The following is a 13,993-nucleotide window of genomic DNA, read 5'->3' on the forward strand; positions in this document are numbered from 1 at the left end:
TATTAGCTGCATGAAAATTTGGCTGGATCATCAGACTTAAAGGCCACTAGTTAACAGTATGTATCTACCTGTAAGCCAGTTACAAGACAAGAACTTCAGGTACCTTGCTTAATATCTTTTATATTGGTGACCTGAAGGAGAAAAAATATGCATCTACTCCAAGCCTGCAGACAATGACAAGATCAAAAGTGCAGTCAACACGGTTGAGGGCAGGGCTGCTGTTCAGAGGGCATTAGGCTAGAAGGAGTGAGACAACAGGAGCATTGTGTGATTCAGAAAGGACAAATGCCAAGTCCTTCACGGGGAAAGGAAGAGCTCCTGGCTACAGGACTCCCTGGGGACTGGCAGCCCAGGGAGAAGCTCTGCCCTAAAGGACCTGTGGGCAGCAAGCTGAGCACAAGCCAGCAGTGCTCCCTGGCAGCAAAGGTGGCCAACAGCATCCTGAGTCATACCAACAACACGTAAGCCAGTAGATCAAGTGAAGTGTTTAGCTCCCTCTAGGTAGCGTTAACGCCTGCTAAGTAATGCATCCAGTTTGGGGCACCACAACATAAAAATGTTGGCAAACTGGTGTGGCAGCGGCTAAGAATTGAACCAGGGGAGGTTCTGACTTGATATGGGGTGTGGTGGAGGGAGAGGGCCATGCCACTGTGAGGACTATTTAAGTACTGGATTTGGCTGCCCAGAGAGGTTGTGGGACATCTGCCCTTGGGCCCAGCTGGAAAAAGGCCTGAGCAACCTGGTCTGAACTCACTAGCAAGTCTGCTTTGAGCAAGAAGTTGGACTGAAGGTCTCCTGAGGTCCCTTTCAGCCCACAAGGTCCTGTGATTCCTCCCACTCTCAGCCAGAGACCCAAACTGGAATTCGTAGGACACAAACTGAACCAGACATTTTTTCTGATCCTTGTGAGGAATGTCAGCCCCATCTTGTTTAAAAGACTTGGAGAGAACTTTTTTTTTTTTTAAATGGATTCCACTGGAATGACTATTTTCTACTTGTTGTAGCCCTCCAGGCACATTTCTCAACATTTATGTTTTTATCAACACAATGATAAGATCAACAGTATTTCCTCTACAGCAGACTTGGTCTGAAACAGAAGATATGACCCAGTTTGGGATTTAGACACAGATTTAGAAGGAAGAGGCCTACCCTATATCTACTATGTTTTGCTCTAGCACATTCAAAGTCACTCTTAGCTTACATCTGCATAAAAAGCAGCCACACTACTGGCCTAACGAATTTCTTGATGTCCTTGGGAAAGAAGATTTTAGACCCGAAACAGACAACCATTTCCAGAAGCCCTCTAAACAATCACCATTTAAAATAAATAAATAAAATCTTTTTTATAAACTAATTTACTTACTTATTCCTTGAAAGAGTTCTTCAATGTTAACAGCATTCTTTGCACTGGTTTCAACAACAATTGCACCTATAGATTCTGCATATTCTTTGGCATCCTTGATAGGAACCTCCCTATAAGAAAATTGACAAAAGAAAGCAGTTTTTCAAAAAAGAATTTAATTTAAAAAAATAGCTTCTTTGTTGTAATTTCTCAAATCTTTTTCTCAGAATGATTAATATGTGTTGACAAACCATGTGATACTTGCTTCCACCCTGGCCCACATAGATACAGCAAAATAACTCACGACAGACAGATCCAAGATAAAAAAGACCATTGTGGACTTCACAAAATAATTTGTAAAGGCCCTGGGTTTTGCTTGTTTGCTTTTTGAATGTGTGGCGTAGTAATATTTGGAAGGTAACCAGATCCAGAACATACATGTTTATTCAAATTAACCCTTTTGATCGTGTACCCAATTTCCTTCAAGAAGAACTCCTTTCAGAGGGTTCTTAAAAACAAGATTATCACAACAGTACTGTGGGTTAAAGTGCCCCAAATATCTCCAGGCACAGCTATTGCCCATCATCCTCCGAAATAGCTTCATTTTCATGTTCTTTTTTCTTCTTTCTCATACACATAAAATGACATAATTAAGATACACGTTTCAGGTGGTCACGGAAGCCTCTCTACCTGAACTTTGCCTGACAGAAACACACTTAAAAACAACGTTGCAGCTGAATACTGTCAGTTCACTATCACCACATACTTTAAATAAATCTGAAGCTTCCTGCAGTGCAACACTGAAACATTAAACACAGCCTAATCAGAAAAGCATTAGTATGCTCTTCCTCCCTGCAAAAGAAGTCATCTTTTTCTTTCGTCATTTAGTCACACTCAAAATGTCCATATTTCACCAATGACTGATTTACAGATTTCTTGACCTGCTGTTGAATTCACGCCTTGAAAGAAGGGAGATAATTTAAATGACAACCCCATTTATTTGTCTTTTAAACATGACCTTAATAAGAAAAGCATTAAAATAATAGCAAAAGACCTACAGCTCTGCTGATGCAGCCGGCAGCAGTACTGTCCTTAACAAGTATTCAAACAACATAGGGTATGATTACTGTGGAAGAAAACAATAAGAGCATCATATGTCTAAGTGTTTGTAATGTGCAGGAAAGTAAGGCAGACTCTGAAAAGAAATATGAAAGCCATTGACTCCAAGCGCATTGGCAAGAACAATTTGAGTGTACCAGGTTCGCTGGGGGAAAAAAAACAATCCGTGCCATGTCACCAAAGTGACGCCATCCTAAAATCACAGGTAGAATGTCCTCATTTCGTAGCTAGGGCTTCATGCATGTAAAGTTGGTAAATGCAGTTTACAACATGCAAAATAACTGCTTCAGACACAAAGCAAGCCCCATGCTGATGTTGTATCTGCCTGACCCAGGTGGCTAAGCTGATCCTGGCTGTGCCTGCCATTATCTGTAACCACCGCTCTTCCTGATTTGAGCAACATCTCAGAAACAGAAACTGAATGTTAACGTGTGAACACATGTTGAAATACCAGGGTGCCAGTACTACTTTTATTTCCAGTTGTTCAGTATTTCAACTGCTGTGTTTTGCCTGGCTTTACTGTTGCGTGTTGCACAGAGTTTGCTTCAACCCCTTCACCCCACAGCTGTGACATACTAATCCAGAGATTCCTGGTACAATTTCATCCTATTACCAGTGCCTTGGACTTTAACAGAAGTGGGAGCGCAACAATGTAATTTCCCAGTTAGTTTATGGAGGTATATTATTTTAAATAATTTAGGTCTGCTGCTCAGGGGAAAGATTTAGAGAGGCAGAATAATTGCCTGATTTATTACAAATGGTTTCCAAAAAATTAGACTGCAATTACAGTATCTAGAGCTTGCTTCCACTACTTGCTTCTTTTCATTACATGCCTTTCTATTGTAGAAGGCACAGTGAAAGCAGCATTCCCCTCGCTAATTGTGAAATGGCACCTTGGCCTTTATCATGAAAGGTATTGCCATCTCTGGATGGCTGCTGAGATATAAAAAAAAAAAAAAAAAAAAAAAAGGAACTTAACTACATAGCTTAATATTCAAACCACAGTAAAGCAGACATTTCAGAGCATGGGGTTATGTAATGCAGACTTGCTGTAATTTATATAAGAAAGCGAACTTCAGCATTCCAGGAAAAGATAAAACAGCAGCACGTGACAATATTCCAAGGAAGCGCCACAAAACTTCTGAGCCCTCTCTGATGACATTTCTAAACGAAGCCTATAAACTTCCACAGCACATGGGCAGTAAGCATCTCCCTCCAGTGCTGCTGGAACTGAAAACTCCGCTTGATTTATACACAGCCTGAACGTCAACACGGCTAAGATTCTACCTTGTCCAAAAGAAAAAGCACAAATGGTCAAACTCTAGGCAAATAAATGAATAAACATTAAGATGGGTGAAGAAGGCAAGAGCCACCATCGTAGTGTTCAGAAAGTTGAGACAGTTCCAGGCCTACAGGGAAAGTTAGAAGAATACCTGTTTTGAAATTCATCAATTATTTCATTTTATGCTTTCTAAAGCGTTCTGTTGATTCAATCCCCATTGAGATTTTCTGAATAGTTACTGAAATAAATAAATATTCCAGATGAATAGGGGAAAGATCTGAGCAGGAATTTCTGCCGAATTCTCTAACCAAGGGTCTGGCACTTTCCAGTGAACATGATATGTTAAGAAGGTGCACCATATTTTCAGAGAAGTAAGTACTACTCAGTTGCTGTTATGACTATTACTTCTTTATTGCTCATATTTATATATAAATATACGGTATTTACAACTTTTTCATGTTCATATCTCAGCTTCTGCCTTTGAAACTATTTTTTAATGACCTGTCAGAAGGACAGGACACATATCGGTAGGAAAAGGCTATTACTTAAAAATATGCCAAACATTCAGCAGTACTACAGTTTTTATAGTTTTATAGTTTCATAACAAAGATGGGGATTTATACTAAATAAAACTTCCTGTCTAGCAGTAGAAAATCCTTCAAAGTGAAGAAGAAATTTACTTCCACAAAGCACCAAGAACTGCTGATAGCCTATTAACAACACTGTGAAAAGCTGCATGACTACTGTGTGTCCCAAATCCATCTGGCAGATCAAACACAATTTTTAGATGCTAAATGAGGAGGGCAACATGGCCAATGATTATGAGAAATAGTGCCAGCATTTGCCAGAGGAAAAGAATCAGTTCCTGCTTCTTCCATTCATACGTCCTTATATTGCTTCCTACTCTCATAGAGATGGCAGAATGAAATCAACTGGGACCTGGTCAGCCAGTCCTCTTTTGCTTCCATTCATGTAGGTCTTTAAAGCAGCTGTCTCTCTAATTCCCAACAAAACATCTGCCAAAAGTTCTACAAAACCAACCAGAGATGCCAAAAATACATACAAACAGCAGCTTGCTTTTGTGTGCTCACATCATCTTACTTTTAAATTCTCTGTGCCCAAACGCATATTCATTTCTACTCACTGGAGACAGTGTGATAAATTGGTGACACATTTCACCTATAATCATTTTTACTGAAGACACTTTTAAGACATAAAGCAGACAGAGGATACATACAGATGCATGTACTACAGAAACAATCAGATTTCTGGAAAAACTGTGAAAATAACGTGTATGATACAGTCTGCTCTCTATTTGTCCACCAAAAATCTCTTTAAATGGACATCACTGGATGACTTTAGAAAGAGAAAAGGCTGGGGGGATGCAGAAAGAATAACTGAAGAGGAAAAAAAATCTTGCAGCCGCAGCAAATGCTACCAGAAGGGAGGGGGAGGAGAGGCTATAGATTCATTTGCAATTAGTGCCATTTTTGACAATCTCCAAATTTATTATCTTTGATTTAATCGGGCAAATGTATTGCTCAGAACATTTAAGCAATAAATTTAAAGTGACTCTCAGGGCAACTGAAAGCTCAGATTCCTGCCAGCTGATTTTTGCTTTTATTTTTTATGCACATCCTTTCCTCTTGTTTCTACTTCACATTTGGAAACCTTTCATTTCATAGGACAGGACTCAGCTTCACCATGCTGACAAACATATCATTTCATCATGTAGGAGATACCAACATATCGTGTCCCCCATTCTTAGAAAACCAGGAGTCTCTAGTGCCAGGGCTTGTTCACGTTTTACAGAAAGCTGTGGCTCAGTTTTGTGTTGGTTCGGGACTGACTGAAGAATGAGAAAAAAAAAATTACACAAACTCAACCCTTATATATTCCTTGATTCAGTAAACACTGCATCATCTACATCAAGTTACACATGTGCTTCAGAGGTCTGGTGAACCTGGGCCAAAATAATGACTATAAAACAACAGGGGGATATATCTGAACAACCATGACAGTCTTTGAGGTCCTTAAAAGAGAGCATCACGTACAGCCATGGAGTCTGTACTCATAGCTGAAGCAAGAAATAACAGTCACAGACTGACACAAAGGTTTCACTGTTGTGCAACAGAATATGCTTCCATTCCCAGAAAGGATAAATGCAAACCCAAAATACAGCTAGCAAGCAGAAGAGTGAATCTAGCCTCACTCTCATCCCAAACAAGAAAATCTCAGCAGATTCAGCCTTCCCCTCACATTCCCAGGAGGTTCTTGCTCCACATAGGTGACAAGTCTTACCCAAGGTCACACTCAAAGAAAAATACAAACACAAAACAAAACAAACAAAAAACTTTCTGCATCCCATATGAGACAGTTTCAGTTGTTGCAAAGCATAAAGCACAAGTTCTCAAAGCTACTCTTTGAATAAAGTTACTCTACCTCAGGCCCATCCTTCTAGCTTTACATTGCTGGGTTTGCTCATACCATAACACATTCTGCACTTTTTACGTGATTGGAAGACAAAAGTAAAGCAAATTGGTTACTTGAAGGAAGAAACCACAATCAAAGTCATTGCAATCAAAGGAAAACAGGAAAAATGGATGCATTACCTGATATCAGAAAGATCACATTTGTTTCCAGCGATGGCCATTACAATGTTTTCAGGACCATGTTCTTTTAGTTCTTTCACCCATTTCTTCAAAGTATGAAATGAATCCTAAATCAGAGAAATGATAAATAAGCTAAAAGCCTAGTTGTCATTGATGTGTGTATTTGTTTTTTTGTATTTTTCAAGTCAGAGGAACACAGCTTTGACAGTATTAATGTAATAATTTCATAGACCTCACGTCCAAAAGAAGATTGATGGATCTATGCAATCTGCTTTCCAAACTACATCATAAGACTGCCCCAAATTTTGAATTTGTTCACTATTTTTAAATTTCTTTATTTTCAAGCAGCACTGGACGTTTCTCTTAAATATTCACTGATGAAGAAATTGCCACAGCTCTTCTTTTATTTAGCAGCTGATTTCCTTCATTTTTCATGTGAGCTTCATTTGTCTCATTTCAACATTTGTCTAGCGGATTATCTCAGCCACTCTCATATTTTCAGCAATGTCCAGAGGAGTTTTCAGTGACCCTTTTCTCTCCTTCTTGAGCACACAGCCATACCCCTGCATTTCCAAATTTGTGACCTGGTAAACCTCAATTTACTCATTAGTAAATGAAAGAGGCAAGTGACAATTCATCTGGCTTTTTCCCTCCAAGCAGAAAATTCACATACTTTTTGATGCTACCTACCTTTTAATAGTAAATTTTCTACTTCTGCACACCACTGAACTAATAGCTTTAAAATCACTTTTGTTCCTAGAAATATTCATTTTAATTCATTAATATCTCTGAAGGGGGAGCACTGTCAGACATTTGGGAAAAAGCACCCATTCTACTCTTATGCTCAACTCTGTGAGCATTAGGCATCAAAAAGTGAAATACACATTCACCTTCCTCTCCTACTTTCCCCTCTATTTTGTGAGTTGTTCCATGTAAGTTAGGAAAAAGGATGGCAAAACCAGGTTCTATTCTTATAATGCATTGCAAGATCAACTATCAGACATTTCAATTACAAATAATCATCAGTCCAGTATAATTCACTCATTCTCATCTTTTCTTGGCAAATTAGCAAAAGGAGAATAGTACCACTGTGCTATAGTGGCCACCGTCCGCTGCCACAGATCGTTCGTTACACTAATGCACTGGAGAACCAACTCAGCCTTGTCAACCGAGCAATAAATAATTCAATCTGCAAGATGGGAATAAAATGCAAGTGAACTGTTATGTCCATCCATCCATTAACGTCTCCTCTAACTTGGCTTTATCAGTAGGGGGTTTCTTTCAAAAACAGGGGAAAGGAATTCAGCTAGAGCCTCCAACCTCCTCTGGCTGAGAAATGAGGAAGAGCAGTTTAGCATCTGAAAATACAATTTTCATTCCAAATGAATAATGTTGAGCCAAAGGTCAGAGACTTATTATTTCATTACTGGTTTCAAAGTTAAGCAGCTCTGGAAGACTTCAGTTCCTCAATGCAAACACGAGATTATATGCTTACTTAAAAACACTTAGTTTTAAAATCAGTAATATGTAAACAAAAGAATTTCTGTCCAGTTGACAAAGCAGCTAGCTGTTGTTTTTTTTTTTGCAGTAAAATTCAATTCCACCTGCTTTGCATGACCCTGCCGAGCAGGAGGGATTGGACCAGATGATCTTCAGACGTCCTACAAACCCTCTGTGATTCTGTGACTACAGGTGGTAACAGAAGGGGGGGGTTTTGCGGGATCTCATCATGTCTGCCCAGCCAAGGGAAATCCAAAGGAAATTCCCCAGAATGCAGCCTCCAACCTTTTGCCTGGACAAAGTTTAAACATTACAGAAGAACTTTACGTTCAGCGTTTTAAGACAGTTGGACACCTCCAACTGAATCTACACAAACTACAGAAGCCTATAAACCCCACTGACATTGGCACATAGCTACTTCTGAAGCTGCAGGTTTTACGTCAACCCTGGGCCCAAGCAGAGTACTTACTATAGGCAACAAGTGCGCAGAAAGCCTTACCTGCTTGGTGATATCGTAAACTATCACGGCTGCTGCCGAACCTCTGTAGTACATCGGAGCCAAGGAATGAAACTGTTAAAACACAATGCCCAATAAATAAATAAAGAAAACATCATGAATAAAACATCATTTATCCCATAGAGACCAGGCCTTGACAGTGGTTGCAGGTCTCCAAATTTCCTTAAATCCCCATGAAACAACAAAAATGGGTCCTCCCCCCGCTTCTCCTGCTCCTCGTCATCCTGCTGGACTTACGTGATCAGCACTATGGGCTCTATGCAGCTTTTGCATTACAGTGCAAGGACTACGAGGAGTTTTGACATGAAATTCCCCAACATTTGGAAGCCTCACCTGACGACATATACCTCTTACACTGGCAAACAACGTTTTGCTCTGTAGTTTTAACAGACTGAATTCAGCTTGGGGTTGAGGTTTGTAATAACACTGCAAATCACTCAAAATTAACTTGTCATAAAACTATGAACACCTGTCATGTTTAGTTATCCTATACTGTAACAGTTTGAAAAACATGGGTTCTTGCCATTTAAGTTACTCTTCAGCTTGTTTCATGTCAAACATCCTTTTAAGAAAAAACAAAAACTACAAATATGTTCAATATAACAACGGCTTGCCAATGAACAGCAGTTTTCACAATTTACCATGACTAAGCACCTGATTTAGAATTGCATCTTATAATTACACAGAGAGAGGAAGTCAAGAAGCCTTTTTGCTGATTCACCCAAAGCTATTCTTAAGCAAACCAAAAATAATCTGTCCTGGAAAATACACTTAGCCTCACTGTACTCATGGAGCCATTTTGCAGATTTTCATGCGTAAAGAAAGGCACCTGTAAAAGCTTTGTACAAAACGGCAGCTAATAACTGAAGACGGGTCCTGAACCAACTGTGCTATTAGGGCAGGGTATGAATTTCAATGCCTGGTGAAACCTTTGTACAGACCCATGTGTCACACCGCAAGCCTCTGCAGACTCATGGAACACATCTTTGCCTGGAAACTGTACGTCCAGGCAGAGCATTTACACCTAGGCAGCCCAGGAACATTTCATGCCATTTCCTATGCAACACAAAATGCGAGTTATTCGTAAAAATACGAGGCCATGTGCCAGTGTGTAAGCTGTTCATCCAGTTCAAGGTCGGTGCTTTCCCGTACCAACGGGGAGGATGCACAGGCAGTAAGCGTGACAGATGGCCAAGGGCTGAAGTGCTTTGGGGAGGGATGCAGGTGGAACAGCTCATTAATAGGAGAAAACAGCAGGAAGGGGGATGAGAAAAGGAGAGAGGAATCAGTCAAGAAGCCAGGTCTGAAGAAAAGGGATCAGCCAAGATCCTCGGGGAGTCGGGTAGATGCGTGTCTGCTGGGCTTATAGACTGTGGCCTTACTGCATGTTTAATGCAGTAAATGCTTTCCAGCATTTTTAGCCCTCCAGATCACTACAGAAATCTCCAGTGTGTTGTGTTAAAGTACCCTGAAAATCAGGGAGCTTAAGTGAGGAGGGCAATCTGACCTTTCGCTGCGTATATGCACCCCTCCCAGTCTGTAAACTTCTGGAAAAAAATTACATATCCCCTACACATACTGATTTGGTTTTAATCTAGATGACAAGGTATTCATGAATTTACAAAAAGCTCTCAGATAACAGTAATCACACTTCACAGGAGCCATGCAGTTAAGCTCACATGCTTTGGATTCCTCCAGCACCGGCCCAGAAAGCACACCAGGAAGCTGTACCACTTCTTGGGAACGTCAGCCCTTTTTCTTTTGACCAGATGATGAGAACACTTTCTGTAATAACTGTTTCCCTGAACAATATTGCCAGTGTTAATGCCAGAAATTAAAAACCATGCTGAAAAGCAGGCATCTTCCACTGGATCCTGGACAAGTGGGTTTTAATGAAACCAGGATGCAACCTACCAATTTGTTTGGTAGGATTAATTTTCAGCTGGGTTCCCAAACCAGCTTGTTGTGCATCTGGTAAACCCCGGGCTCAGCCAAAAGGAAGGAGTGGAAAAGCGTGGTGGAGAAAAATGAGGAAGGGCAGGACCACTAGATGCCAGACTGATAGTGGTTCAGACCACACTCAGGTAAGTATATGCTTCCAAAATTATTTTGTGCACATCTCTCTGCAGGTACAGCCTAGTTCTGCAATCAGTTTTATTTTTTTCCTCTTTTTTCCCCTCTATAATGAAAGCCATAGTCATTGTAAATCAGTGGAGGTAAAATGCAAATACAAAGAAACCCTCTTTCAAAACATTTTGGAGATTAATTAATAGCCTCAACAGCATGTCGCATTCCATTAACGGCAACACCAGACTAAGCCAGCTGACCCTTTCCTTGTGTCAGGAAACACAAAGTGGCACACAGAGGCGCAGCACGCAGGAGGAATGCGGTTCCTCTGCTGTTTAAGACAAAGTAATCTTTTCAAATATTCCAGTTCCTTGCAAGCTTGCGAAGAGGGAGGGCAAGACCACAGCAAGGGAGATTCAGAAAGGCAACTGCCTTTGAAGGGCACTGAGGTTCAGAATAGATGTTGATAACACGTAAGTGTGACCTTTCTGCCCTGTAGTGCTGAAAATCTATTTACTTGCTCAGCTGGCGGGACAGTTATTTCCCCTTCCATTATTTTACTGTAATATCTTAGCTATAAGGCATTTTAAGAAAACACTCCATTCATATTTGAGCATGTGGCTTCAACTTTTTTTTTTTTTTTTTAACATCGTGATAGATTTCATCCAGCACGTACTTTTAATGACCAAAATGGGATTACAGTGCATCTTAATGCAATTTCCTAAGGTCTGTAAGGAAAAAAATACCATGAAATTTTTTAACAACAGAAAGTACACTAGTAATAACTACCATCAATTACCACAGTACGGAATACTTATCAAATAAAACCAAAATTCAATCCCCTTTGTCATCTCTTTCATATAGTCCAATAACAAACATCATGATATACTAAGTCCCAGTCATAAGAAATCACTGTTGTCCATGAGAAAACAGAAAAATAATCTTTGCAGCATCAAATAAATCAATGGGCATCAAAAAATTGTAACTCAAAATAACTTTAATAAACTAATAATAGACTCTCTTAACAAATGTGTTTTATCAGCGTGGATTTTCACAGGTTACAAACAAACCAGTAAAAATATACGAATAACTACATTTATTGAATGCCTTCCCCCCCTTTTCTTTCTCTTTTTTTCAATTCCACTGCCCAAAAGCAAAGCTGTCTTGAATATTTTTCTGGCCTAATTACCTGGAAAAAAAGAGTAATGTAAAATTAAAGGGATATATAATGCTAATGTGCATATTTTTCAGCTGCCAAGGACCAAATGTGGGACAGAAGCCCAAAACAAGTGTCACAGAGAAAAGCAGCTCACCGAATTAAATCTCACGGGATTACCTTCTGTATTAGACAAGTACAGTGTCTATAACCTCGATTTTATAGCTCAGTATTTCTGTATCCAGAAATTCCCAAGAAGATTAGGAGAAACAGGAGCAGTTCGAGATTTGGCATGAGGACAGCTCTGCTTCTCAAGAAAGACTATCTGAAGTGTGGGTAGGCAGACACGGCTCTGCCCCATGGACACCCCAATCTCCCTTTGCTGCCACCCCAAACTTGCTGAGGAGTCAGGCCCTCCGTAACCTACAAGGAAGAGCAGCCAAACAGCCACAGAATCAATAAGGTTGGAAAAGACCTTCAAGATCATGTGGTCCAACTGTCCCCCTACCAACAATGTCACCCACTAAACCATGTCCCCAAGCACCACGTCCAACCTTTCCTTGAACTACCCCCAGGGACAGTGATCCACCACCTCCCTGGGCAACCTGTTCCAATGCCTGACTGCTCTTTCTGAGAAGAAATGTCTCCTCATTTCCAGCCTGAACGTCCCCTGGCACAACTTGAGGCCATTCCCTCTAGTGCAAAAAGAGGCCGACCCCCCTAGCTCCCCACACCCTCCTTTCAGGTAGTTGCAGAGAGCAATAAGGTCTCCCCTGAGCCTCCTCTTCCCCAGACTGAACAACCCCAGCTCCCTCAGCCTCTCCTCACAGGACTTGTGCTCCAGGCCCTTCACCAGCTTTGTAGCCCTGCTCTGGACACGCTCCAGGCCCTCGACGTCCTTCTTGTAGTGAGGGGCCCAAAGCTGAACACAGCACTCGAGGTGCGGCCTCACCAGAGCTGAGTACAGGGGGACGATCACCTCCCTGGTCCTGCTGGCTGCACTGTTTCTGATACAAGCCAGGATCTACCAGCTCCCACTGTCAGAAATAACCACATCACTTAACCCCTTTCAAAAGCTGACTAAGGTCCAGCTTAATCACGTTTTTCCACACTGCTCCTACAAGGATGATATTATTTTGGCAATTACTAAAATTCTGAATTCCCAGCTTGAATGACTAAAGTTCAAGCATCAACACCTGCCTTTAGCTGAAAGAGCGATACAGAGCAGTCTTTTAGCTTCTGCTTTGCCAGCCTGCTAAACCAGGCTCTTTTGGTTGGAAGGTAAGTCTAGTGCAAGAAGGCAGGGTCTAACAGCCTGCCACCTGGTGTCCCTTCTGGGCACTGAGAATACCTCCTGCCTGTGTAATGAGTAAGCAGCTCCCCTCATATGGGAATTCAGAAGTCCTGTACCTCTCATGCAGCAACCACAAAAACCATGCCGTTTTCTGCAGAGTGCCAAGGTGGCAGGCAGGGAATACCGACCCGTGCCCACCACTCATGAGCCTGTTCTGCTTTTGTAGGGTTCGATAGCAACTTGTAAGGCTGAGGTCACCACCCCATCCAACCCAAGAGTTAAGTTTCTGGGGCATACCTTTCATTTCAACAGCTCCATCCAGGCCGAAAGGGCCGTTCAAAATATAAACAAGGAACATATTTTACCATACTAAAAACAAAACTAATGACTTGCGTAGCTTCACGCAGTCCCGATGACTCTTTTACTTAAGAGTCACACGAATATTTGAAAACTGTCTTCAGAGCACACTCCTCTACCAACTTGTTCCCTTTGCACTTGTGGCCTACCATCGCTGCCTCAAAGGAAGAAGCTGTGAGGCCACACGTGACTTATGAAATTTCCTTTCCCGTTTTTCTCTCAGAATCTGACTAAAGACAGCACAACCCTCGCAGCTGTACAGCCCCGTGCCACTGAGGACAAATCCACTCTTAAGTGGTGCAAATGCAAGTTCAGCATAACCAGAGCTGCTCTAGTTGATTCCAGGAGCATTTGGGGATTTTGCAACCCCAGATCTGGCCATCTCACTGAAGTCAACAGAAGTTTCACCCTTGCAAAGGGCAGCAAAATGGAAGCAACCAGCTATTAAGGAATTCACCGTTTATTTAGAAGCTCTGCAACTTTTTTGTGAAAGTTCCTTTGCTTTCCATTTCCCATGTATCCCATCATGGAAGGGTATCCTTGGTCTTAGGTAACACCTTTTACATGTCCTCTGTACTAACTGCACAGAACGGGGAAGAAGAAAATCCCATAAAGTAGCCATATCAGAATAATTAGAAGAGAAAAACAAATTCAAAGGAGCACAACATAAATCACACCCAAGTTGTGGTAGTGAAAGTCTCTCAACCACGTCTTGTGTAATGTTAGTTTAGAAAGCAAAAGAGAGGC

General features: G+C 41.2%; 1 protein-coding gene across 2 annotated transcripts in view; it reads right to left on the bottom strand.

Moving 5' to 3' along the window:
- Positions 1 to 13,993, bottom strand: part of RAB31 (RAB31, member RAS oncogene family) — a 63,711-nt gene that overhangs the window by 13,974 nt on the left and 35,744 nt on the right. For both annotated transcript variants that reach the window (XM_048077111.2, XM_048077112.2), the window contains exons 4-6: positions 8,355 to 8,426; positions 6,356 to 6,462; positions 1,364 to 1,473 (exon numbers count right to left, since the gene is read on the bottom strand). In XM_048077111.2, coding sequence (XP_047933068.1) covers positions 1,364 to 1,473; positions 6,356 to 6,462; positions 8,355 to 8,426 — 289 coding nt within the window. The remainder of the gene's footprint in view (positions 1 to 1,363; positions 1,474 to 6,355; positions 6,463 to 8,354; positions 8,427 to 13,993) is intronic.

This window comes from Anser cygnoides, chromosome 2, assembly GCF_040182565.1.
Source record: "Anser cygnoides isolate HZ-2024a breed goose chromosome 2, Taihu_goose_T2T_genome, whole genome shotgun sequence".
Classification (NCBI taxonomy): Eukaryota; Metazoa; Chordata; class Aves; order Anseriformes; family Anatidae; genus Anser; species Anser cygnoides.